This window comes from Alosa pseudoharengus, unplaced genomic scaffold (genome assembly GCF_046254945.1).
Source record: "Alosa pseudoharengus isolate Yale_2024_CS ecotype anadromous, Long Island Sound unplaced genomic scaffold, YU_APseudo_1.1 YU_APseudo_1.1_scf_1, whole genome shotgun sequence".
Classification (NCBI taxonomy): domain Eukaryota; kingdom Metazoa; phylum Chordata; class Actinopteri; order Clupeiformes; family Clupeidae; genus Alosa; species Alosa pseudoharengus.
In genome coordinates this window covers 21,872,935-21,899,261 of record NW_027468564.1, presented here as the reverse complement: position 1 = coordinate 21,899,261, position 26,327 = coordinate 21,872,935, and the positions used below count along the sequence as shown (strand labels likewise).

The 26,327-nt window shown below is 41.1% G+C and overlaps 1 protein-coding gene across 1 annotated transcript in view; it reads left to right on the top strand.

Moving 5' to 3' along the window:
• LOC143117390 (verrucotoxin subunit beta-like) overlaps positions 1–23,077 on the top strand; it is a 37,736-nt gene extending 14,659 nt beyond the window's left edge. Inside the window, exons 4-5 of the mRNA XM_076279094.1 lie at positions 20,737–20,896; positions 22,779–23,077. Coding sequence (XP_076135209.1) covers positions 20,737–20,896; positions 22,779–23,077 — 459 coding nt within the window. The remainder of the gene's footprint in view (positions 1–20,736; positions 20,897–22,778) is intronic.
• The last annotated feature ends 3,250 nt before the right edge of the window (positions 23,078–26,327 follow it).

Sequence of the window (26,327 nt, the reverse complement as noted above, 5' to 3'; positions counted from 1 at the left end):
TAATGTGTTGAACCGTGGAAAATTAATAGACGAACAATTTTGGAGTTTGAACTGAGATGTTGTCGGGTAGCCATTAAATATTCCGACATCAGAGATTGCTAACAGGTGTTTCAAAAAATCTGGGAACTTTCCGGAGCTCTGAATGGCAGATAGCTACAGATCAGACAACACAATCATTGTAGGCTGCATTATGGGCCATAATTTATGGCTTTGTCAATCAACATAGAGGTGAAGCGCAAGTTCAACAGCAAACAGGACTTTTCAGCACATATCAAACCATGTAGGCTAGCCCAATGAACGCCTATGTAAATAGACAAAACACTCGCATCAAAGCAGGGTGACTTCTTCAGATTTGCGAGTGCTGTCAAAACGATCGCGGTTTGCTCATATATGGTGTGGTGGTGAAGTGTCATGCTGCGTTCAAGAGCGTAGGGTAGGTCGATGTCCTGTAGTAGCCTATATTTTAATTTAACGTCTTTAATGGTAAGAGATCGCACAGGGATAGATAATGAGCGGTTGTTTAAGATTAAATGCCAGACACCTTCAGATATGAGACACCCCCTCAGATTTTTGACTTTGTTGCTTTCATGGGAGCCAGTCGTCACTCTATGGGAGCTCGGCTCCCTCTGGCTCCCACGTAATTCGAGCACTGATTCTGACCTTGCATGCACTCCCGCGACCGTGACCATCGTGTGTAGTACCGTTGGAAAGCTCTGTTTTTCCTGTATGACGCTATGTGATCCATATATAGATACTTCCTTTGTATCAGCAACCAATCGCGAAAGTTCAAAGACGAGTCTAGGCTGAGAACGTAATCTCATTGGCTGACTTTCAAGGCTGTTTTCACAAAATGAGTTTCCTCTCCCAATCTGAGCAAGAAAACTCCACTTCAGAAGTACTTACATACACCAAACTTTCTAGACTTAGGGACCGTTCGTTATTTATAAACGGGGTTACCGGAGGGATTTTGAGTGCTTCAATCAAAAGTTGCATGACCCTCCCCTGCCTGCAAGAAAATTTTCAATGACCCTCCAGCAGTCTTTTCAAAAAAGACATGACCCTCCCCGGCCAATCGTCGATAGGCCTACCTAGCGCTATATGGAGCACTATGAAAACACATCGACTTAAGCAATGGTTCTAAACTCACCCTCTGCTTTCTGATCTTACACATCACACTTCACCAAGATGGTGGCCATTTCAGTAGATTTACTCACTAACATTGTTGTGGAAACACAATAAGCATGGAAACTAAATGCACACTTCCTGCAACTGCATTAGCCTACTTGAAATAATTTACTCCTCTAGTAAGTATTCACATGAAATAAAACAATAAAACATTGAGACCATTCAACAAAGCACACTGGGTAATAACAAATTCAACACATGAACTTGTTGCTATGGACTCGTCTCTAGGCTTCCTCAGTCATTGTAAAGCTGCCGAAGCTGAACATTATCCAAAACTCAATTTCTCAGACGAGCGTCAATTTGGGAGCTTGCTATACACTCCTTTCTTCTCAAATGACTTGAAAAGACCGTTTGCACAATTTCACAAATAATCACAGGGACCGAAAAATACCTAACATGCCAACTTTTTCCGGGTTTAGGCCTATCATTTTAACTTTTCCCCGCTGTCTTGCCGTTTTAATATTTTCCCATAGAATATCCCATATTACTGTAATAGCCTACTCTCATAACATTAGTCCTGCATTCTGGCCTGTCTCTGTGTTGTCCTGTTGTTACCCCTTGCCCTTCCAGTGAAACAGATGTATTCAAATCATCGTTTTGCTTGCTTGAATGCGAACTCAGAGGGATGTTAACCTACAGTAGGCCTATTTAAGTTAACGACGTGGTTGTTGTGAGAGCACGATTCATTGGCGCTTGCAGTGTTCGGCCGTAGGCTATGTCTACGTGCGCACCTGCCAGGCTAAGAGCCAAAGAAATCCCCCTGTATATTCACTCCAAGTTGGCCTACCATAACTTACCAACTCTAGCCTACACTGTAGACCATAACCTGGCTATTTATATGACCAATGTATTTGTATTCTGTATTCTGCTTTATGAAGCAGAATTACGCACTGCTACTTGGAACGTAACACATTTTTGTTGGCAGGAGAGAGAATGACAGCGATTAACAAATTGCACTTGTTGCTGGTTACCAATAAATACTATATATTTTTTTGCAAACAACAAAAACAGAAAGGATGGAGACAGCAAAGCTAGAGATGGGCAGGAACAAGGTCAATTGGTAGAAATGCTTGTCAAAACGTTAGGAGCTGGATGTGTGGATGAATGAAGCACAAGTATTCTTTATAAGCATGCACACTGTTTAAATTTAGGCTAGGCTACACGGTAAACTACAAGTAAACCAAAGTTAGCTTTTTTAGGGCTGGATAAAGTTGACCAAATGGATATAGGCTGTTAGGCGTGAATAAAGTAGGCTACTTTGTTGCTCCAACCCTTCCAACGTTAATGGGGACGGATGTTGACATTTTCCGTATTTTGCGTGAGAAACCCGGGAAATCTCCCTTATTTTCATTGTTCAATATTGACAGAGCTATGGAACGAAAGAGAACGTTATATGGCGACAGAAATCAACAATCAAACAAGCCACTTTGATTTTTTGCTGTTTTCATTAATACAAAAGATGGGTGACCCCCCCCCCTCCTAGACAAAAAAAGTTAGGTGACCCTCCCCTCAACAAAGAATAAAAAGACATGACCCTCCCCTATTTTCCTCCGGTGACCCCCGTTTATAAATAACGAACGGTCCCTTATGCCTAACTATATTTCGAAGACTTTTACAGAGGGGTTTGTTGATATATTATTCCTAGCCTGACTTACATGACATTTTATGCCTAAAAACATGGCAAAATTTTTTTAGGGCTGTTGACATCATATTCTGATTTACAGTATAACAAAAGTAGATATTCATAAATCCCTCTGTAAATTTTTCCCCATCTATTATCTGAACACAATGAAAACATAATTTTGAACCTGGCTGTATCCAATGCTCAGGTTTCTTGCCTTAAAATGTATGCAAATTAGCGCATATTTAATTAGATAATGCCTAATTTGCATATGTAAACATTAAATTACAGAAAACTTGTAATACATTTTTTTCTCATATTAATGTAAGTAATCAACTGGGTAAGTTTCATAGTGATATCTGCTTGTTAAAAAATTTACCCTATTCACCTGTAGTGTCTCGCCTTAACTGGAGGAAGTTATTCGCTAGCCTCGTGAGACCATCCTGATCTTGCGAGCTTCAGATTTCCACTCGCAGATCAGTCTGGCATCTTTACGATAGAGAAAATTTGGAGCAGTTCGCCAAACGAACGGCCAATCAGCGTTGGTTATGAGGCGGGTTTAGGGGTGACGCAACAAACAACATGACGGCATCCACAAATGAGATGAGCGTACAGTGGGTCCCATTTTCAAGTGGCCACGAGGTGGCAGCTTAAGTCCGCTGTAGCATTGCCGGTAAACAGGGCAGCAGGCTGCATTCAAAGGCGTTGCAAGCGGCAGTGTGATTGATACTGTAAGCTACAGAACGATACTAAAGATCATCGTTGAAGTCATAGTGTAGACTAGGCTAAATCAGAGCCTACTTTTTTATCAAGCTGGAACCAGAGATGATGGCCAATCGGAGGAAAGAAAGACACATGCAGTTTTCTTGTTTAATTAATGAATCGGAGTGTCTACCCCTGGAACAAATAGCCTTGGCCACAATTTTTGTTGTGTAGGCTTACTGTATTCTAGTGTGTGTTGTGTGTAGGCTTACTGTATTCTAGTGTGTGTTGTGTGTAGGCCTACTGTATTCTAGTGTGTGTTGTGTGTTTAGATTGGATATGTGCAGCAAACAAGTGACTCTCTTACTCTTCCATTGACTTCCATTGTATTAAAAGAGCACCACATGTGGTACAAAGTGGTACTGCAGATCCAGTACAAATTCAGTGGATTTATAGACAATATGTAAAAAAAATCTTATCTCAATGAAGAAACTCAGCAACAAGCCCAAATTTTGGGCAGATGATCCTCACATACAGAACGATATATGGAAAAATTAAAAAAAATCCTGTTAACTGTCCACGTGGTGAAATGAGAAGATGAAAACGGGCTTTTTGAAAATCAAGCCCAATTTAATAAAAATGCTCTGACAATATGATAATGTTAACAACCAAAGTTAATGCATGGACATGACCTTATAATCCATACATGAGTGGGAAAAAAATCTGATGAATTTGTGTCACATACTTTTTGAATGACAAGCCCTCAAAGGTGGTGATGTTTTTTCACATAATGAATTTATAGCCATTTTCAGAGCTTTGCAGAGGGGGAATTACACAAGATACACCTGATTTGATTGGATTGTTTAATTCAACAGGAAAATGTACTTCTATTCACATAGTTTCACTAATGTGTGTGAAATACCAAAAGAGCCAATAATGTTGGAAGTTGAACAAAAAGGATTGTTCACCATGATGCTTAAAATGACTTGAAACTTCAAAGGGCTGTAGTTTTGGAACCATTAGTGATTAGGGCTGTCACTTTACGTTCGAAAAAATCGATTGCACAATCGATTGGACCAAACAACACAAGTTTCGAAAACTACAATAGGGAATCGATTTTAACCAAATATGTACACTATTAATTTTAAACGAATTAAACAAAATTCACAAACAAGAATATAAGAATATAAAATAATTCCGAAGTGCAGTAAGCATTGCGAAAGCTAAAAAGAAAAATCCCACCAATTTTACGCACCGGAAACAGCTGTTTCAATCAGCTGATGTGCTGCTCGTGTTTTGCCAAAAATGGAGGACAACGCGATCAACCTGTGCGACATGTAGAGAGACTAGTGATAGGCCCTAATAACTTGTAACCTGACTCCGCCAGATGGATTTGCTCCGCATATCCATCTGGGAACTTTTCATTGAAGAACTTTTGGGAAGGGGCGGACATACTGGTTAGCTGATTGGATAAACCATCTGTCTATCACCACCTTTGTTGGTTATCGACGGGCCAAATCAACCAATTAGATGAACAAAGTATTCTTCTAATGCCGTTTAACATACAATTAAGTTAGGTAAAGTGACAAACGTTAAGATGTTTTAACTTACCATTTATGAACCTAATCAACGACAATTCCCATCAAGTTTTCACGGTAGGCCCTACACTTCTGAAGAAAGTATATTCCTGGAATCAGCCGTGGAGGATGTCTGTGTCGTTCATTCCTCCCGGCTGCATGGCTGAGACTCATAGCTTCACAGTTTACCCAGGAAGACATTCTAATTTGAATAAAACTTCTCTGTGGATGCCGTCATGTTGTTGGTTGCGTCACACCTCAACCCGCCTCAAAGCCAACGCTGATTGGACGTTCGTTTGGTGAACTGCTCCAAATTTTCTTTAACGGAAAGTATCCAGACTGATCTGCGAGTGAAACCCCGAAGCTCGCGAGATCAGGATGGTCTCACGAGGCTAAATAACTTGAGGAGTTCGATGTGGAAGTACTTCGGATTTTTGGTATATCAAACTATATGGAGAAGAACAAAGCAGTAGGCTATGCAAACTGTGCAATCGAGTTCTATGTAGGCGAAATTTGTTTGACATTTCTAATCGTAAACACAGCTACGTTGAAGCCTGCAGTAATGTTTGTCACTGATGTAATGGCAGTATCCTGGGCTTATTGTTTTTCGAGAATGTAGCACTCCTGTTTGTCATTGTGCACGAAACTTCACGGCAATAAATCATCAGAAATATTGCTGGCTTGCGTCTACAAGCGCCCTCTTTACGTTTGTCCTAATGCCTGTTAGTTGTTTGTGGATTGGCCTATATTTGGCGTTGACAATGGAAACGTCTTTAGACATGAAAAATCGATTTTACAATCGATTCAATGAACACTTATGTCTCAAAAATCGAACAGGATTTTTTCACAAAAGTGACAGCCCTATTAGTGATACAGATATACTATTTAAGATTTATGCATAGGTTTGGTCTACAAACAGATTTTTTGGGAGAGGGTGACCTGCCAGCCACTGGGTGATTTGACACGGAATGACCCTGTTTTAAAACTGCTCAATATGTAAAGTATGATATATTGATAAGAATGATATATTGAAAGCGTTTATATAAAGCGTGATTGATGACATATTAATATGCATAATACAACAGTGACTTGTTTAAGACTCGAAGAAAATAAGGACTTGGACTTGGACTCGGCTTGGACTCGACCTGGACTTGGCCTTGCTTGGGACATCTCTGTCTTGACTTGACTCGGACTTCAGTGTTAAGACTGGAGACTTCCTTCTGACTTGCCAAACAGTTACTTTGTCCCACCTCTGGACATTAGTATTAACTTTGGATCCACACAGATTCGTTGATTATTAAAATAAAATATATCGGCGCAATGTATGATTTCCAGCCATCTTATTTGCTATTGTGGAACTATGTGGAACACCTCACAACCGCGTATAAACTTCCGCTTAATATTTGAGCCTGAAGCATAGACTGTGGCGCAGTAATATCAACGTGCAATGAGTCTTCCAACAGAAATCAATGGGATTTTACAAAATGCCAAATAAAACATGACAGAAACTGTATTTCGCTACGCTACTTGTTTTGGAACGTCAACAAACACCACTAACCACTCGGTGAGTTGCAGTTTTGAAAACGAACATTAAGGGTTGTTTTAGGATATGTTTGAGCATGCCTGTAGACAGCCACTCTGACTAGTCAAAGCGATTCAAAATGAGTCAGAAAAGTCGAGACAGGACCAATCGTCAAAATTTCGGTGTCCACCACTCTAGTTCATCCAAAACAAACCAGAAAAGGGACTCAAAGTGCTAAATACCAGAATTTTCCTTTAAAGTAATCCAATAACTTTAAAGTCCAATTACATTAAAGTCCATAAATAAAGTTATGTGTAATAAAGTGGGATGACACAGGAAAAAAGTATTGAACACGACTACTGACATTTCTTGAATACTGTGGAAAAGCCTTTATTTGTCACGACAGCTTCAAGACAATTACTGTATGATGAAACTGCTCAGTCGCAGTATTCAGGTGTGATTTTGGCCCATTGTTCTAAGCAGATGAAGAAAGCTTGTGAATCCTGATTTTTAGTACCTTCCAGAAATCTTCGATTGGATTTAAGTCAGGACCTTGATTTCCTTTCTCTAAAACCAATTGAGAATTTCCTTTGCTGTATGCCTTGAATCATAGTCCTGCTGAAAGGTCTACCCACATCTCAACTTAATCAACCTGGTGGATGGCAAGATTCTCCCGGAAATAAATGGCTCCATTCTTCATTCCTTTGACTGTATGAAGTCTGCCAGTACCATGAGATGAAAAACAGCCCCACACCATGATACCTCCACCTCCAACTTCACTGTTGGTATGGTATTATTAGGGTGATGCACAGTGCCTTTTCTCCTACAGACTCGTCTTCGCGAGGTTCCTTGCAGGAACTTACAGTTAGTTGTAAGCACAGGACTCCTGGTCAGGATGGCAGGTGGACGTCAGCGCAAACGGAAACTGACTCTGTGTCGGGTGGATGGCAACAGCTGGGCTGTGAATGGTCAGGAGATGGAGGAAGGAAGTGACGGAGTAGGAAGTGAGACAGGAGAGTTGGGGAGCACTGGAGAGTTGGAAGACAGCGAGGTTAACGAAGAGTGGAATACTAATCAAAGTAAAAAGAAAAAGAATAATACATCTGATTGTGGTGAAAGTGCTTGTTTAAAGGATGGTGGGGAACAATATAAGGTATTGGGACAAGAAGGTACTACGTTCAGAGAATGGAATCCGATACAACTTACAAAAGGTCTAAGTAAAGAAATTGGAGAGGTAAGGAGTGCAAAAATATTAAGAAATGGACAATTACTGGTGTTTTGTAAAAGCGAAGAACAACTCAAAAAAGCAGTTAAGATGAATAAAATTCATGGTAAACTAGTGCAATGTTCAAAGGCTAATGACAGAAAGTTAGTCAGAGGAGTCATTACTGGCATTCCGGTAAATGTACAGACAGATGCTATAATAACAAACATTAAGCACGTTAAAGTATGTGAAGCTAAAAGACTCAAAACGAAGAGATTTGGAGATATTTGCGGCAGCCTATCAGTCATGCTAACGTTTGAGGGGGAAACATTGCCAGATAAGGTTTGGATTTATGAGTTATGTGGTTAAATTGTACATCCCTCCACCACTTCGATGTTATAAGTGTCAACGGTTTGGGCATATCGCGGCTGTGTGCAAAGGTAAGAAGAGGTGTAGTAAGTGTGGAGGAGATCATGATTATGATAAATGTGACAAAGTTCGCAATCAATGCTGTAACTGTGGAGGGGAGCACAGTGCAGCATATCAGGGCTGTGAATTTAGTAAAAGAGCCAAAGAGGTACAACGAATTAAGGTAATGTCATGGAAAAACCGGTCCACTTCCGAATCCAATGAACAATTTATCACTTAACTACTTACTAATTAGCACTCTGGAACAAAGCGTCCGAAGGAGACAATGCAGACAGGAGATCTCTGAAGACTGTTGATCTTTATTCACCGTATTGCAGTGATAGTCCAGCCTAAACGATGTCCAGACCAGGTGTCAAGCAATAGGGTGATGTGAGATGTCATCAGCTGGCGCCCCCGATGAGATCTGAAATCAATATGGCTGCGGCCTATCTTTTATACTCCTTAACCTTGAAGTTGGGCCTTCTCGCCTCCCTCGAAAGACACCTGTTGGCCTATCAGCATCCACCAAGGTTACGACTATTGGTGGAACCCATTGTCTCATCATGCATAAAGTCCAGTTGTAACAGGGCTTCTTATCTTGCCACCTGTTACTTGGCCTTGCTGTTACCACCATTACATCATCCAATTACATCATCCTCTCGCTCTCGGCCATCTAGTTCACTGTGAACTCCTTCACCTCGACCATCTAGCCAGGTGTCACTGTGAACTCCTTCACCCCACTCCTTGACTGCTGGTCTGGTCTGTTTAAGATGTGTACAGGCCTTGAAGTCTCATAATAATTGCAGTAATATCAAAGTTTATAAAAACCATACATGCATCCGTTAAGTCATAGAAATCCACCACAGTAACCGAAGGCATTAGTTACTCTGAAGCAGTAAAGCTGGTCCCCAGAGTGGATGTAATACAAAAACAAAATGAGGGTATTGGAAATTACACAATAAATGAAGAGGATGGAAAGACTGGGAAGGACAATTTAGTTGTCAGCAAACATGACTTTGTGATTTTTATGGTTGAAATGATCAATTATTCCGCACAGACCACGAGTCGTACCGAAAGGATCAAAATTATTGTGAAAGCAGCTGAAAAATACTTGGGGATAACAGGTTAAAAGGTAAATGGTTTGGGAATCAGTTAGGGATAACTTAAGTACAGACAATCAGTCTACCCAGCACAATGCTGGTGTAGATTAAATGGTGGTAAATGTAGGCATACTACAATGGAATGCTAGAAGTTTGATAGCAAATGGCCAAGAATTTAAGAAATATTTAGATGAGCTAAAAGAGAAGCGTAATATAATATGTGTACAAGAAACATGGTTGAAACCAGAGTTAGATTTTATTATTAAGGGATACTCAGCAGTTAGAAGAGATAGAGGGAATGGTAGAGGGGGAGGATTAGTAACATTCATACACAATGGTTTAAGCTATGAAATTATAACTGTAAATTATAAGAATGAATCAATTACGATAAGGATATGGACTAGTAAAGGTTCTATAGATGTAATAAATTATTATAATCCTTGTGGAAAAATAGAGGGTAGTATCTTGGAAAATATTGTGGGATCACCAATTAGTGAGGTAATATGGTGTGGGGATTTTAATGCTCACAATACGTTATGGGGAAGCAACAGTACAGATGCAAATGGTTTAGTTAGAAGAATATATTGATGACAAATGTTTGGTATGTCTTAACAATGGTGAGGGAACACGGTTTAACAGTACAAATAATACTGAATCAGTACTTGATTTAACTTTTGTGTCTAGTGCAATAGCAGGTATTAGTACATGGAATGTAGATAAGGAAACAACAATAGGTAGTGATCACTTCCCTATTCTAGTTAAAGTGGGATCAGGGATGTGTCAAGACAGGATTAAAAATATTCCAAGGTGGAAAATAGAGAATGCGAATTGGGAATATTTTCAGATTATATGTGCAGTAAAATGTCTTAAACTTAATAAGATTAAAGAAATAGAAATAAATGAGTTTAATAATGCATTAGTAAATGAAATGATATTGTCAGCTGAGGAAACAATACCTAAAAGTAAAGGAAATAGGAAATGTAAGAATGTACCATGGTGGAATGATGAGTGCAGTAAAGCAGTTAAAGCAAGAAATAAAGCTTTTAAATATGTTAAGAAATATCATTCTCAGGATGCTTTGATACCCAGATAGCAATTTCCTTTGGGCCGGATCCGCACAAAAGCCTTTAGATCCGTCTGTAGCTTACATCCGGTTTCTGACTGTGGGCCTGCTCCACACCAGAGATGTGTTTCAGCTTAACATGTAAGGAGTTTTTGTGCCGACTTTCGGATAAGGCCCAGTTCCGTTTACCACCACTCAACCAGGCTTGGTGTGCTGGTTTGGCCCACACCAGTTACACGGATCTCAGCCGATAGTGCCAATTGATTTTTGGAACGCCTGCGCTGTGTGTTAATCTGTTATTTGCATGTCTCCCACACTGTTTGTCCGACTGCTTTCATAGCCCTATATAGGTCTTATGGGCAAGAGTGTAGCTTAATGTGAAGTAAGTCCCGACCATAGACTAAAAAATAGGTCCCGACAGGGAGAACAGAACCCCGACGCGCGACTTTGCCGGTGATAGTTAGCGGGATAATGTGTTGAACGCCGGTCATTAAGTTAAATAGCCTACGTCTCTTCAGGGCAAAGCAAGACCTCCGCTGGCGCGTCAGGTCCGGTTCACCCTGTCGGGATTTATTTTGCCAATAATGACCGGCGTTCTATAGGTCTACATTAGGCCCTATCCCTTACATAAAATATGCAAAAGTAATTGTTAAATCTATCCACGAATGTCAGGAAAGTCTTCTATAGGCGTTCTATAGGTCTACATTAGGCCCTATCCCTTACATAAAACATGCAAAAGTAATTGTTAAATCTATCCATGAATGACAGGAAAGTCTGTCTGAGCTGTGTAGGCTATGTCTAGCCGTTTGTCAGATTAATTTCACACTTGGCAGGTGTCTTGCTACAAGCACGAGTAAGTGCAGTGTCAATGTTGACATTGTTTGAAAAAGAAATGCAGACATCGGTAAATCTCGGTAAAGCACACTTTGCCGCTCTCCGCTGGCCACTCCCCCTCTCAGCGCAGGACCAGCGACAGAGGAAACGGAGCTTTAAATCAGTGCACAGGACGGTAGAAAGTCGAGATGCAAGTTGTTTGGATGATTATCATGTCTAACCTCAATAAAGAATGCCTCTACTTTCGTCATTAATGATTCCGCTGCAACACACCAACAAACATGGGAGCAGTGGCTATTCAAAACGAAGTATAGGCCTACAAAAAATGTCCAATAAACTGATCCCTTCAATAGTCCAGGCTACATTACACTGTCTGTAGACTTTCAGTAAACAAGCGATACTTCCAGTTGCAAGATCCCAAACTGAAACGACCGATAATACTCCCCGACTGAAAGGACGTTTCAGAATGCCACCTAGTGAAAGCCCGACCAGTAGGCCTATAGCCTACAGACAAGGAGTGGCAGAGAGACCTTGATTTCACTGATAGGCTACCGGTGACTGTTGAGTCATATGTCATGCATCATTCAGCACAAGGGGCTGTCTTCTGTATCAAGTTATTCAATGGGCTAAACATATACCTTAAGCTTTAGGCATATGCCTTGTCGTGTTGCTCAGCAACAGACAACGAATAGACATGCGTGATCTCATTTGCTATCAGAGATTGTGTTTGGCTCACATCGTTGTACTTCAGAACTGTTAACGTGGACAGTTCCCCTTAGGAACTATAGAACAGTGCAGGCAAGTTCACGTTATGAGCATGTTCGGGAAACAGCAAGCACACAATCAGTCAGAAATATATAGCAGCTGTAGGCCTAGGCCTCTTAGGTCCGTAATGCGGATGTCAGCCGCACGCGCGCTTAGAATGAAACAAAATGAAACATTTCATAGGGGTGTCATTTACCAGCCTATACCTATTCATTGAATTGTTATGGCAAATATTACATTGAGACACATAGGCTGCATGCGCACATTATGTCCAATGCATTTATACATCAGTCGTGTTGTGTGTTTAATTAAATAAACCAATGGAAAAAAAAACTTCACAATTGTATCGGTATGCTTATACCTACACACATCAAGTGCACTACTCCAAGCTGTCTCATCGAACATCACCGGCGGAGAATTATTCACTCTGTGGACATGACCAACCCACGTAAGTACATTACACATTTGCTTTTGATGAAATTATGCTGAAATTTTGTTTAAGTTATTTGAGCTACTAAGGTAAGGCTACTGTGGTTGCAACGCCAACTTCAGTTTAGGCATAGTTGGAGCGACTTTTTAATAATAGGCAATTTAGCTAGAAAACTGTAGGCATTTAATAAAAGTATTCTCTTAGACAGTGTGTGTAATAAGTGTAAGTCAGTGAGTGAGAAAAGGTAGGCCTATTTGTGTGAAGGTTTATAATGGCCTAGCGTAATGTTTTTCTTAGAATCATTCATTTGTAAAATGTTTATTCATTTAGCCTAATTGGTAAGCCTAAACGGCAAACACTGTCTTCCTCTTAAGCAGTTAATTAAATAAGACATGTCAACTTTAATCACAAAGTTGTTGTGACCAACTTCAACAGAAAGCAATATAAATAGAAAGGTGGCAAGTTGGCAACTAGGTTGCAGCGTGTGTAGATAATTGTACAAAGCTCGCCGTCGCCAAAAGCGTAAAAGGCTGTTTAACCGCATGTAGGCCAAGGCCTAGCACAAGGCAAACACTTTCTTCCTCTTCGGCCGTTTATTAAATTAAACGTTTTTTAATCAGTTTCAACAAAGTAATTGAAAGGTGGCGTAGCCTATTGTAGCACTAAAGGAGTGGTTAGGCCTACCAGTACTTATAGGCAATTAAACAGCCCTACCATAAACCTATGACACCTGTTCTCTAACGTGTCTACATTCCAGAAGGTCGTGCTGCTTCTTAAGAATATTATTTGTATGTGTTTTTTGTAGCCTAATAAATGGAGAAACTATGCACTAAACACCGAATTAGACTATGCTACTTAAGCTGGCCTATGCGTGGGTAATGTGGGAGAAGGTCATTTATTACAGCTGCTAACAATTAATGGCTTAGGCTATTAGCCGACTTTCATTGATTGCAAGCCGATGTTATTTCTCTTCATATATCCAGCCTACACAGCATTACATTTAATGAGTCTGAAACGTCTGTCACTGTTGTAGCCTAAATTCAATAAGCAAACAAACCATTAAAGTCACCTGTTAAAGTAGGCCCCTATGACATTTTAGCCCATTGTCCCATTCAACTAACACATCAGAATTATAGCCTACTGCAGCTTATCTCCGGAGAGAAGAACTGCTCTTTTATGATTTGCTGGTTCTTTTGTGTACTAAAAAGGCATGCGTATGACATAGTGGCAACCAGGTGATAAGCGGGACAATGGCCTTCAAGGTGTCCCGTTATAAATAGGAATGAATGGACTCTGGCAGGGGAATACCCTCCGCTGCGCGTCGGGAGTTTTTCGCATCCCCCTCGTCCATAAATTCCGTAGGCCTATAGGACAGCTTTGGGGACTTTATCCCTGAAGCTACTTAATATGGCTACACCAGCTGATTCACCAGAAAGTAGGCTACTCTGACATAAGTTTAATAGTCCAAACACCCCCCCCCCCCCCCCCCCCACACACACACACACAGAACCGCGCGCGCGCACTGTACAGTCTCACCACATGCACCGGCCTTTGAATAGAACCACGGACAGCTACCAACCACTAGTAGCCTAGGCTTTCGACCTGCTAACCACTGACACCAATAAACAGAACGGTTATAGAACGGTTATAGCATAATAGGCCTACCATAATCATATAGGAAAATATCTACACATTAACCTAAGCACAACTGCATAGGCCTTAGACTACAATGTAGGCCTAGCCTATGACCGCACAATAGGCTACATTAAACACAACAGTGCCAATATGGCCTACTGCTGTTTGTAGCATAGTTTCCAGCAGGTAGCCTAAGAGGTCACACTTACCATCCCTGACTGGACTTCAGAACTAAAAGAAACCTATGACGTACCATTTGATGTTCTCTGTAAAGGCATTCCATTCAGCAACGTCATTGACACATCCAAATAGTTCGCTGCATGTCGACACTGCGCGGGCTAGTAGACACGTTAACAATGAAAACTCTCCTGCACGTAGTGGTCTGCAGGGTCACGACACAAAAGAATGCGGCGCAGGACAAGTTTTGAAAGCTCTATGTGGGCAGGAGCGGACCTAATGTTACAGATGCGGGCGGGAGCGGGACAGAATATAGAGCGGGTGGCCGCGGGACTGAGAAATCTGTCTGCTCAGACCTCTACCTTCACTTTTACACCTGTTTAACAACACATGTCCCAATTCCAAGCAGGCCTTACTCAACTGTAACTTTTGATATCAAAACAGCTAAACACGTTTCCAGTCAAATTATTTATGTCTAACTAAACGCTATTTTGTGGGACATATGGAGAAAACCTACATCATTATACACACGGATATGGCAAACCATGGCCATGATGTAGATGACACAAAATTGGTACAAATTATAGCTCTACCAATCAAGTCCATGAACAACAGACTGAATGTCATTAAATAAATTGAACCATGCCTGACAAAAGTCTTGTCACCGCTCACCAAAATGCTGCAGGTAGTGTTATACTGTCGGTCAAAAGTTTTGTCACCCTTCACAAAAACTGTATTTTGCACTGATAAAAGCACACTTTTCATTGTTATAATCCAGTGCTAAAGTTATAGCCAGTCAGAGGTTAGCTGTGAAAGCATTCCTGAGAAATATCAGTCCATTTCTAATGGACCATAGACTCAAGTTTATAATTATCATTATTATTATCAGTGCCAGAGGAAGCAAAATAGCCCTAGAGCATCACCTGGCCATGGTCATGCTTCACTTTAAACATGGTGCAGAATATTCCTCATTCTTCCTCAAGCATGAACAAAACCAAAGAAGAATACCAAATCAAAACCATATAAATGAGTGGCAATAGGTTTGGCAGTTAATTCTATGGAGCAACGGAGCAAATCTAGAACTTTTTGGGCCTCCTTACCAGTGGTTATGTCTGGTGGATGAAGATGCACCATGTTTAAAGTGAACATCTATGGCCAAGTGATGCTCTAGGCCTATTTTATTTCCTCTGGCACCGATAATCAGCTGCATATAAAAGTCAATCAAATATTTGGACATCCTTTGATAAAACATCATACTGTCCATAGACACCAATAGACATGTAAAGTGAGTAAACTTGAGTCTATATGTCCATTAGAAATGGACTGATATTTCTCAGAATGCTTCCACGGCTCATGTCTGACTACCCATAACCTTAGCACTGGATTTTAACAATGAAAAGTCTGCTGTTATGAGTGCAAAATACACTTTTTGTGAAGGGTGACGAGACTTTTGCCCGTGTCAGTTTGACAGTATTACACTTCTCGCAGCATTTTAGTGATATTTTGGGATGAATGTGGGGACATCAATTGTTTTTTCAGTTGTGTTATGCTATTGAAACTGTCCTGGTTTGTTTGTTTTTTCAAATAAACTACAGAAGTGTGTGTATTTTGCTTAAACACCAACATTTGTAAAGGGGTGACAAGACTTTTGTCAGGCACTGTAAGTGCACTACGTGGACTCAGAGAGCTGAAAGATTCATGTCAAATAATGAGCATAACTTATTGAAATGCCCAAAATATACATACAAATTCATTTTGAAACTGTGTCTTACATTTGACATTCAAAACTCCATTTTCTAACCAGACAAACATGGCGTTGACAAATTAGGCAATTTGGGGCTCATAGTGTTTCAATCACAAAACCTTAAAACTGAATTATTCAGCTGACATAACTACCCAAAATACGTAAACATTGTAGACATACATAAATAATACGACTTTTCAGACCAAAGACTTCAGTGTTGTAAATGGCAATAAATAAATACAATTAGTAAACACCACTGAAAACTCAATTTGATTGCCAGCCATATTCCCAATGTTGCTTTATGAATCGTACACTAACACATGTTCCATTTCTTTTGCAGATACTGCAAACATGATGCCTGGTACTTGTCAGATGAAGGTATAACACAGATGGGTGACATTATTTCCACTCCTCAATTTCAATTTCAAAATCTTCTATATATACACTCAATCTAGTAATAGTTTAAACATGAATAGATGCAAGAAACCTGTTTCCAATTCAGCATTGAGGAGGAGAGCCAGGGTGGATCTGAACAAAATGTTAAGGGACATTGGTGAGGGTATATGTGAGGTGACACCTCCTCCCAAACACCTTGAGGATGTTGTTGCACCTGCAGATATAAACATGGGAGAAACTGTTTTATTGGATCCCGAAGCAGCTGTAGGGTCTGTGTCAGGGGAAAGGGGTTATTATGATAATGATCATGATGACGATGAGGGTGACAATCTGGGCGAAATGTCTGACTGTGAGGAATCTGAAAACCTCACAAGTTGCCTTTCCAACTGGGCATTGACTTATGGCATTTGGCATATTGCCCTCACTGCCCTCTTGGCCATCTTAACTGTGTACCATTCAGATCTGCCTAAGGATGCCAGAACGCTTTTACATACTAGAACAGTATATTCTGTCAAAGGGCTCTGTAATGGTCTATATCATTACTTTGGCATTGTTGAAGCCTTTAGAAACACACTGTGTCAGTGGAAGGACAAGCTGGTTGATGGTTGCTGTTTACCACTTCAGATCAGCATTGATGGCCTTCCACTATTCAAGAGCTCTAGCATACAGTTATGGCCGATTCTGGGTATGCTAGTTAGTGTTCCGATGAAGGAGCCAGTAGTAATAGGGCTGTTTTCTGGCACACATAAACCTGCCCCCTCTAAAGACTTTTTAACAGATTTTGCGTGTGAGCTGTCTATACTCCAGGAAGGGTTCAGCATTGAGGGGAAGTGGTTCACCATGCGACTTCATTCAATCATATGTGACACACCTGCCCGTTCATTTGTCAAAAACACAAAAGCATTCAATGGTTACCATGGATGTGACAAATGTATACAGACTGGGGTGTATATAAATAATCGCATGACATACCCCCTTCTGTATAGTATTCCGAGAACTGATGAGGCTTTTGCAAGGCAGGAGGATGAGGACCACCACATGGGTCCTCATGCCTTTGTAGGTTTAAATGTTGGACTGGTTTCACAGGTCCCACTTGACTATATGCACCTGGTGTGCTTGGGTGTGGTCAGGCGTCTCCTCCATCTGTGGCTCAAAGGCCCATTAGCAGTCCGTCTTCCCTCCAGAGATGTGATCAGGATCGATCTCAGAGAACCTTGTGCATTTGAAACAGCACATTCCAAGGGAATTTGCACGAAAGCCAAGGTCTCTGAAGGAAGTGGATAGGTGGAAGGCTACAGAGTATCGGCAATTTCTTTTATACACTGGACCAGTGGTGTTGCGGGATGTGCTGAACCCTGTGGCCTACTCCAACTTCCTCCTGTTGTCGACAGCTATGTGTATCCTGATCTCTCCTCGTCTCTGTGTCACATACAGTGACTACGCCAACAGCCTCCTACATGCGTTTGTCACTCACTTCAGTGCCATATATGGGAAAGATCAGATTGTTTACAACGTCCATGGCTTGACGCATTTAGCACAGGATGCAAAAGTCTTTGGCAGTTTGGACAAGATCTCCTCTTTCCCATATGAAAACTATCTATCACAACTGAAAAGCATGGTGCGCAAACCCTCCTGTCCACTGGCTCAAATCATAAGACGACTATCGGAACAGTCTCAGTCTTCCCATGAGCCAAAAGCCAGCTCACAGCTGAAAAGAGAGCACAGTCGAGGCCCTGTGCCTACTGGCAGTGGGGTTTGCCGTCAATATGACGAGATGACAGTGGAGAACTTCACTGTCAGTACAAAGTCCAATGACTGCACGTTTTTAATCAGTGGGAATGTCTGTAAAATCAGCAACATCATCAAGAGCCACAATGAGGTTTACGTTGCCTACAGACAACACCAGAACAGCTGTTCATTTTTAAAATATCCTTTTGATTCTAAGTTCCTTCACATAATGACCACATCTGAGCTGGAATGTGAAACGAAATTTACAACAATGGCTAATGTGAGGCAAAAATGTCTGGCTTTGCCTTACAAGGGGAAACAAGTGATCATCCCCTTGTTCCACACAAAAGATTAGGCCCATGGACAGAGCTTTTAATCGTTTTCAGTTTTTGTTTCCAGTTATTGATATCAAGTCTTTTTTTTACTACATGTTATGTTAGAAATATTGTGGAGTCGTCTTCACAGATGAAGGCACAACAAACATAGTGCCATGTCATTGGTACAAAGACGGAAAGTGTGTGTGGCCAAGCTACGGCTCAGACCAAAAAACACAGAAAGCCATCAGGAGATGTGAAGTGCCGGGTCCCGGGTGGGAATTGTTCAATGCCCGCATCATATTTGAAAGAGGTGAGGAACATTCCAAAGCTATTCCACTGCACTATCCTCTGCTCCCTACCCAAAGGGAGAAATAATGTGGTTATGGTCACCATACTCATCTCTGACAAGCAAGGTTTTGGGTGACTGCATGAATATTTTGGTACCTGTCAATGTGTAATTGCTGTATTCTGTCATCAAACTAGATGACTTCACTGAAGCCACGCGTCATCTTAAGAATTATCTGCAAAGTGGAACAGCAGGCCTCCAGTCGGAGGATGAAGACATGTCAAGGAAGAGGAGACGGAAGGTATGCGCATTGCGGGTCATGGTTTTCACATGCATACTACAAGCCATTTATTACTATAAATACAAGCCAGCCCATGGAGTAGTTGTGCTATCTCACATTTCCCCTGTCTTCACTAGATACCTAGACACAGACAGACACACAACATGCAGAAATGCCAACAACAGGGCCTATGAACCCCGCCATCACTAATGCCGTAAATCCCACAAATGTGGATATGCCTTTACCCTCTGTACGACCACCCCCCATCCCCTGTAAGTACATTTCACATAACCAACCAAGTCACTATACAGTGTCTATTTGTCATATCCATATGTAGATTCATTGCCATGTGTTAATATAATGCCATACCTTCCATAAGCAGCCCCTTGTCAGAACAGGTCTGAACCAACTTACACGGACATCAGCTGGAATGTTCGTAAGGGGTCAGCTTCCAGGCCATTCACCGGTAGGAAATTTATAAAGCAATTCTAGTGCAAATAATAAAAAGCATACATGCATAAGTACTGTGGTGATGTCCTTTTGTAAGTCTTGTTCCTGTCTCCTGTCATCACTACCTGTCCTCTTCACACTTTCCCTCAAAGTCCACCAGCTGTTAGGAAATGGCTCGTTGAATGCAACTCCCCCGGGAAGACCATCTGTGAGCCCACTGTTGTTCAGTGAACCAGATCTGACACCCCAATTTCTACCAACATGTAATGGTAAGTTCTCAATGTGCAAAATAAGTGTACTACAAACAACAATGCACAATACACAATGCTTGACACACACACAACGTGTTGTGTATTCCAGTATACAGTACAAGCACATGGAAACTTAATGGAAAATTAATTAAATTGATAACACGACAAAATTGCTGATGAATCTTTCAAGTGAATGCTGGACAAACCTAGGGTGAACATTGTTGAATAGTGTAATCTTATTTGATTTTAACTGGCAAATCACTATTTATTCACAATTTCTCAATTAGCAAATTATGCTAGAGAACAAGGGAGCACCTTCCTCTTCAGGTGAACTTTTAGGGTGGGACACGACACTGGCCCGATAACCTGCACAGGTAAGACAAAATTAAAATGGTGAACACTACTGTACACCTGACACATAACAGCCTTCACATCCACTTCTGTTGGAATTCCTGTTTCAAAATAGACACACACAGGCTGCAACATGTAATAAGTAGATGGTCAATTTTTATGGGCCTACTTGTTATTGGAAATATAAAGTTAATAGGACATGATCAGACTGTAAAATTTGCAAATAAATATGCAGAGAAGCAGTATTTGAATTGTGAATTTCTTCTCTCTCACCAATCTTTCAGAGGCACAGCTGCATGGCCTGTTGCTGCTGGAAAATATCAAGCAGCAGGTCAATCAAGAACGTAACAAATCTGACATTGTCATTATCAGTCATTGAATTTGCCATGACGGACCTTCAGGACACAGCCATTGAAACCAACTTGCACCAATCATGGAGATAGGTGTTGCCTCTTCACTGTCTGTTGCCATTTATTTTTGGATGTTTTAAAAACAACTGATGGGCTCCAGATCAATTCTCAATGTAGCCAGAGTGAAGTTAGAACTTGTTATTCTAACTTATTCTAGGTTGCAACTTCAAAACAGCACACTTACTATGTCACAACATAGATGGAAGAGAACTTAGGTACTGACTGCTAATTTCAGGGGGGGGGGGAGCAACACAATTGTCATGTTTATTCTATAATTTTTTCACCCTCATGTCCACATAGGTGACCTCCTTCTCCTCTGTTGGAGGGGTTGATGTGAAGAGGGTGACATGGAACATCTTGGCATCAATATTTTCCTGCTCTGTGGCTCGCAGGATTAACTGGAAGGGTGTGAATGAGAAAATGGCCTTTAAGAAGATGGCATCCAAAGTCATCTTAACCAGTAAGTATTACTCCGATGTTTTCCATCACAATCACTGGCCATGGTGAATTGACATGTGTTCACGTAATGTCCAACTCATTGGACACTTATCCAAACAGATTAGAGTAGAAGCATCTGTTGACTCCCTGTAACTACATCAGTTATATATATTGTATGTACTTTATTTCACAAATCTCCCTTCTCATCCTTAACTTCACTTATTTAGCAAGTAGGCCTAGTGTTTATGTTTTACACTGGTTATCAGCGGCAGCCGTGAAAACAGTTAGGGGCAAAGGGCAAAGCCAAACAACATTGCAGACCAATGGAACATTATAAATCCTTCTTGCAATTGCAAATGGGTCAACTTGTTTATTACATTAGGCTGATGCATTTTTAGCCAAAGCGACGTACAACATGGCAAACGGTTTAAAGAGTTTAAAACAGGTCTCTCAACAATTCCAGAACAATGTAAAACAATTGAAAGATGTAGAGTAGCCTACAGTAAGAAAAAGTGCATCAGTGAGTGCTGTTTTTTATACAGTCAATTGTCAGTTCTAGTCAAGTGCTATAGGAAGGCTAATGTGAGTACTACAAGAGGATATATTCTCTGAATAACTGGGTCTTCAGGAGTTTTTTGAAGATATAGAGGGATGTCCCTGCTCTAGTAGGAACTGGTAGCGCGTTCCACTAACGAGGAACAACAGATGACAAAAGTTTTGGCCTGAGCGTACTGATGGCAGAGCTAGACGTCATTCGTCTGAGGAGGGCAAGGGTTGTAGCATATGCCTGTATGAGGACATTCGAGTAGGTGGGAGCAGAACCGGTGGCGAGTTTTTAGAGGCTTGAATTTGTTGAGAAGTTGAAACATTATCAGGCCAGGTGTCTCTTGTGTAGGCCTTGTGTGGTTATTTTGAGAGCTTCAAGTTCTCACTTAAACACTGTAATGGGCCATGTTGCTAATTATTGGGATGCCTATATTTTATCACATCGCGCATGCTGTGGTTCACTGTCGGAATGAGATCTGTCACTTCACTGCCATCAAAAGCAATAGTTTCCACTCAGTAGACCTTATTTTATTCTAACTGATATTCCGAAAGATTCAGTGCAATACTTGATTTTCGTGTTTGATATCGTCTAGGCCACGGAGCTAGGTCAGTTTGTTAAAAATTGCAAAAGGACAATGTCATTACTTAATGATATTAATTGTGTTCATGAGAAGAAAAATAAATAAAGGTGTTAGGCTACATTAATGCATAGGCGAATGCTATCCTAGATTTATTTGTTAACGTAACCTAATGTTTAAGTAACATTTCATGACTAGACGTTTATTTATTTATTTATGTAGCGTAATTGTTATTAACGACAAAATGAATATAGTCACCAAGCATTTTGACAAAGCAAACATACTAGCAAAGTTCCTTAATATAGGCTACACAAGCAGTTATTAGCACACACGAAAAAAATCTGAAATGTTCTCTTCACCAGATTGCCATATCACAGTGTCAGAACGGCCCATATGGGTAGCTAAAAGACAGTATGCAATCAAGCGGTTAGTGTTCAACTATGAGATCGCTGCAAGACTGTTTGCCATGGTGGCAAATCTTGACAGATTTAGCCTAGATCTCTTTATTTTCTACTCCATACCTACTGTTGAACTATTGTCTGCCCCACACTAAATTACTTGACATCAGTAAATTAGCAGTAAACATGAATACTGTTTATGGCAAGGAATTAAATATATTTCTTAATTTAGATTAACAGGTTGCCACTGATGCAATGGCACTCCTGAACTATGTCCTCATTGAGTGCTGCAGCTCTGGTCTGGTCCAGATCTCGCATTTGTCATATCAAACTCATCTTTATATGTGGCCCTACAACAACATTGTCTGTGTCTGTTTTCCAGGAGCAGTGCGCAATTGTGCTACAACGGCACAGGCTACAGATGATGAAATATGCCATCATGCCATCCGATGGTTCTCCCTGGCCCATGATAGGTTTGGAGGCCGCCAGGAGAGGATGGAGAGACAGCGGCGGGAACAGGAGAGGATGGAGAGACAGCGGCGGGAACAGGAAAGACACCGGCCGGCGCCGCGGCAGCGACCAAACTCCACTGCCTGTTTGACGCCGCGGCAGCGACCAAACTCCACTGCCTGTTTGACGGCGGAAGCCGCAGTCCAACAGCAACTGCAACACTTCCAGTAGCCTAGTAACAACGGCCCAATTTACCCCCCCCCTGCCCTCCAAAGACACGCACGTTTTTTTTTTTTCGGTGTACAGCATGTGGAGCTGTTTTTTTATGTTTATGTAGGCAATAAAATATATTGGAATTAATCAATTGCTTTTGTCATGTTTCATGAAGTTGTTCATGTAGGCCTAATAAATTCAAACATTTATCTTGGCTTCTTTTGTTTCATTTCCTGATCCCATTGTAGCCTACATCCAGGCAACCGTGTAACTTTGTAAAGCAAGTTAATGCTATAACTTAATGCCTAGATATTAAAAAATGAATGCCAAGGATAAGGCAAAATAGAAGCTGGCAGTGGTCTGGTAAGCAGATCCGTATCGCATCCGTAGACAGGGATCTGATAAGCAGGTCCGTGCCACATCTGTAGCGGATGATCAGACAGAGGACAAGTGCTGGTCCATATCCGAAACAGATATGTACCGCGGATCGATACCACATCCGTAACTCGGAAGATCACACGGACCTGGACCAGTACAAGTCCATATCTGCCGCAGATCCGTCAAACGGATCCAAACCAATTTTGGACCGATGTGCGTTTGGACGCCGGATCAGGTCCATTATTCAGATCCGTGCCGGACGTTGTGGTAGGTGTGGCCCAGTTCCGTCCCAGTGTATGTTTGCTATCTGGGTAGAGTATAAAAGAAAGCAGGCAGTAGTTAGAAAGACAATTAAGACACAAAAGCGCAACTTTTGGAGGGAATTCTGTAATACAGGAAGGGATGTGAAGTTATCGGATATATGGGGAATGATAAGGAGGATGGGAGGAGTTAAAAGGAAGTATTTAAAAATGGTGATAAAGGGGCAGTTACTAATTTAGAAAAGGCTGAAGTTTTAGCCTTTAGACATTTAGGAAAGTACATAGTTCTGAGAACCTCACTAAGGAAGCACAAGTGAACAGAAGGAAAGGAACATTTCCCAGTTGTTTTAGAAAAGAAAGGACATTCAGGAAATCCATTAGACGTACCTTTAAATATGTTTGAGTTGAAAAAAGCAGTCCTTAATGCAAAACAAACTACTCCAGGAAAAGACATGGTATGTGTTACGTTAGACACAGGAGGAGATCAAAGGCAGGTAAGGGACTGTATGATATTTAGCGGGGGGGGAGGGCCGGTCGCCAGACGATCGGGTTAAAAAAATTCTCCTAGGCCCTCCCCCCTACGTGAATCAAATAAAACTGGTAAAAAAATGACGTTTACAAGGTTAAAAAGGCAAGCAAATGTCATAAGCACACATACACATACACGGTACAAACCAGTGTTGCGCGGGTTTGGTCACAAGCGGCCCGCGGTCGCCCGATATTTTAATCAACCCGACCGCAACTCGGACCGTGAATATTAATTAGGACAAAATTATACCCGACCCGCGATCCGACCCACTTATTTACAAAATGTGTGCTTTTGGTTATAGCCTGCATGCAGTGGTCCATTTCTGTAAAACAAACTAATTTATTTGCGAAACTTTATGCAGTAGAACTACACGCAGACATGCAGGATATGTTTGCGCAGGAGAGAGAATGAGAATAAGAGTGCAAGCACTCACGCAACCACCAAGGATTAGAACACTAGGATAAGATTTGGCCATGGACATACTTCTTTCGAAAATAGAAATGGGGAGGCAAGGTAGGCAAGAGAGATACATTGCTGGTCAAAACGTTAGCGTAAGAACTGGTTTAAAATGCTGAATGAAGCACAAAGCTTTACTAAAGCACATCCACTGTTTAAAGTCACAAACACAACGAACTAAGGTAACTTTTATGCATGCGCGAACCTATACATACCGGTAGATATGGCCGTGTAGTCTGTGCCATAAGATTTATTCCTGCAGGCTGCCCGTTTCGGCTGTCATACTTTAAATGGCTTCGCAAGAAGTAGGCCTACATAGACCATAACTTGTACTACTGTCATCTTCTTTAAGAACTTTTCCCAATATTTCCCATAGCCTATATCGCTTTTCCTGAAGGGGTGTCTTTATTATTTTAACTCGCGTCTTCAGCTTCTTTACTGTTGACTTACTGTATTGATGCTTTACTGTATTGATGCTAGCCTTCTCGTGATATTTTAAGTAGGCCTATTTGTAGAAAATATATATTTAATTAATTTTAACTGACCCGCCCGCAAATGACCCGAATATCATTAAAATATTTTGTTTATGACTCATAACCGCGGGTGACCTGCAAGCTTACGAGGGGAGTTGTGGGAGATTCAGGTAGGGTTGCGACTTTTTGGACTCGCCCACTCTGTCAAAGAGACGTGAATCATGTTTTGGCCTACAAACCTTTTAAAATATCGAAAACGGATCATTGATCAGGGGAAAAAAATATCATGGATCAGGAAAAAATGATTTTCCTCGGCCCTCCCCAGGCCAAAAAAATTCTTCTGGGCCTTCCCCTAAGGCTTAAAAAATTATCTTAGGCCCTCCCTCCCACGACCGGCCCTCCCCCCCAGGTAAATATCGTACAGTCCCTAAGTATCGTGAAGTTGAAGGTCTTTAATTCTCTCCGCAAACTTGGACATTCAAAACCAAGGAGATTTCAGCAAACAAAAACGCATACAAACAAAGATAGCTCTGGAGCAACAGAGAAACAAGGCGTCTTCCAACGAGACCAGACAAAGAATGCAAGTTTGGGTCCAACTTAAATAGCTTGGCTAACGAGGATTCAGTTCAGCTGGGGAGTGGCCTTCAGGTGTGGAGGATAATTGGAACGCAGATGAGGGTAAGTGGATCATGGAACCAATTAGAAAACAGGGGAATTGGATCTGATTGATGATTGCTGTTGTGGTTGCTGTGATGAGGTGAGCAAGGGGTTTCGTGGAGTCGTGACAGTATGTTACAAAATGGTAGCAAATATGACAGATGAGACACTTGAAATAGTACTAAAATTTTTAAATAAAATTTGGGAAATTGGTCAGCTTCCATCAGTGTGAAAACATGCAATTATAGTACCTATTTTAAAGCCAGGGAAAAACCCATCTGACCCGTCTAGTTTGTTTAATAGGAAAATACAGGTACGAGCAGAATTCTCTGAGGTATACACCGTTGAGAATGGAACTCCACAGGGTAGTGTATGTAGCCCATTGTTATTCAATATTATGATTAATGACATATTCTCAAATATTGACCAGAAAATTGGGAAATCCCTGTATGCTGATGACGGAGCATTATGGTTTAGAGGCCGTAATGAATCGTATGTTAAATCAAAAATGCAAG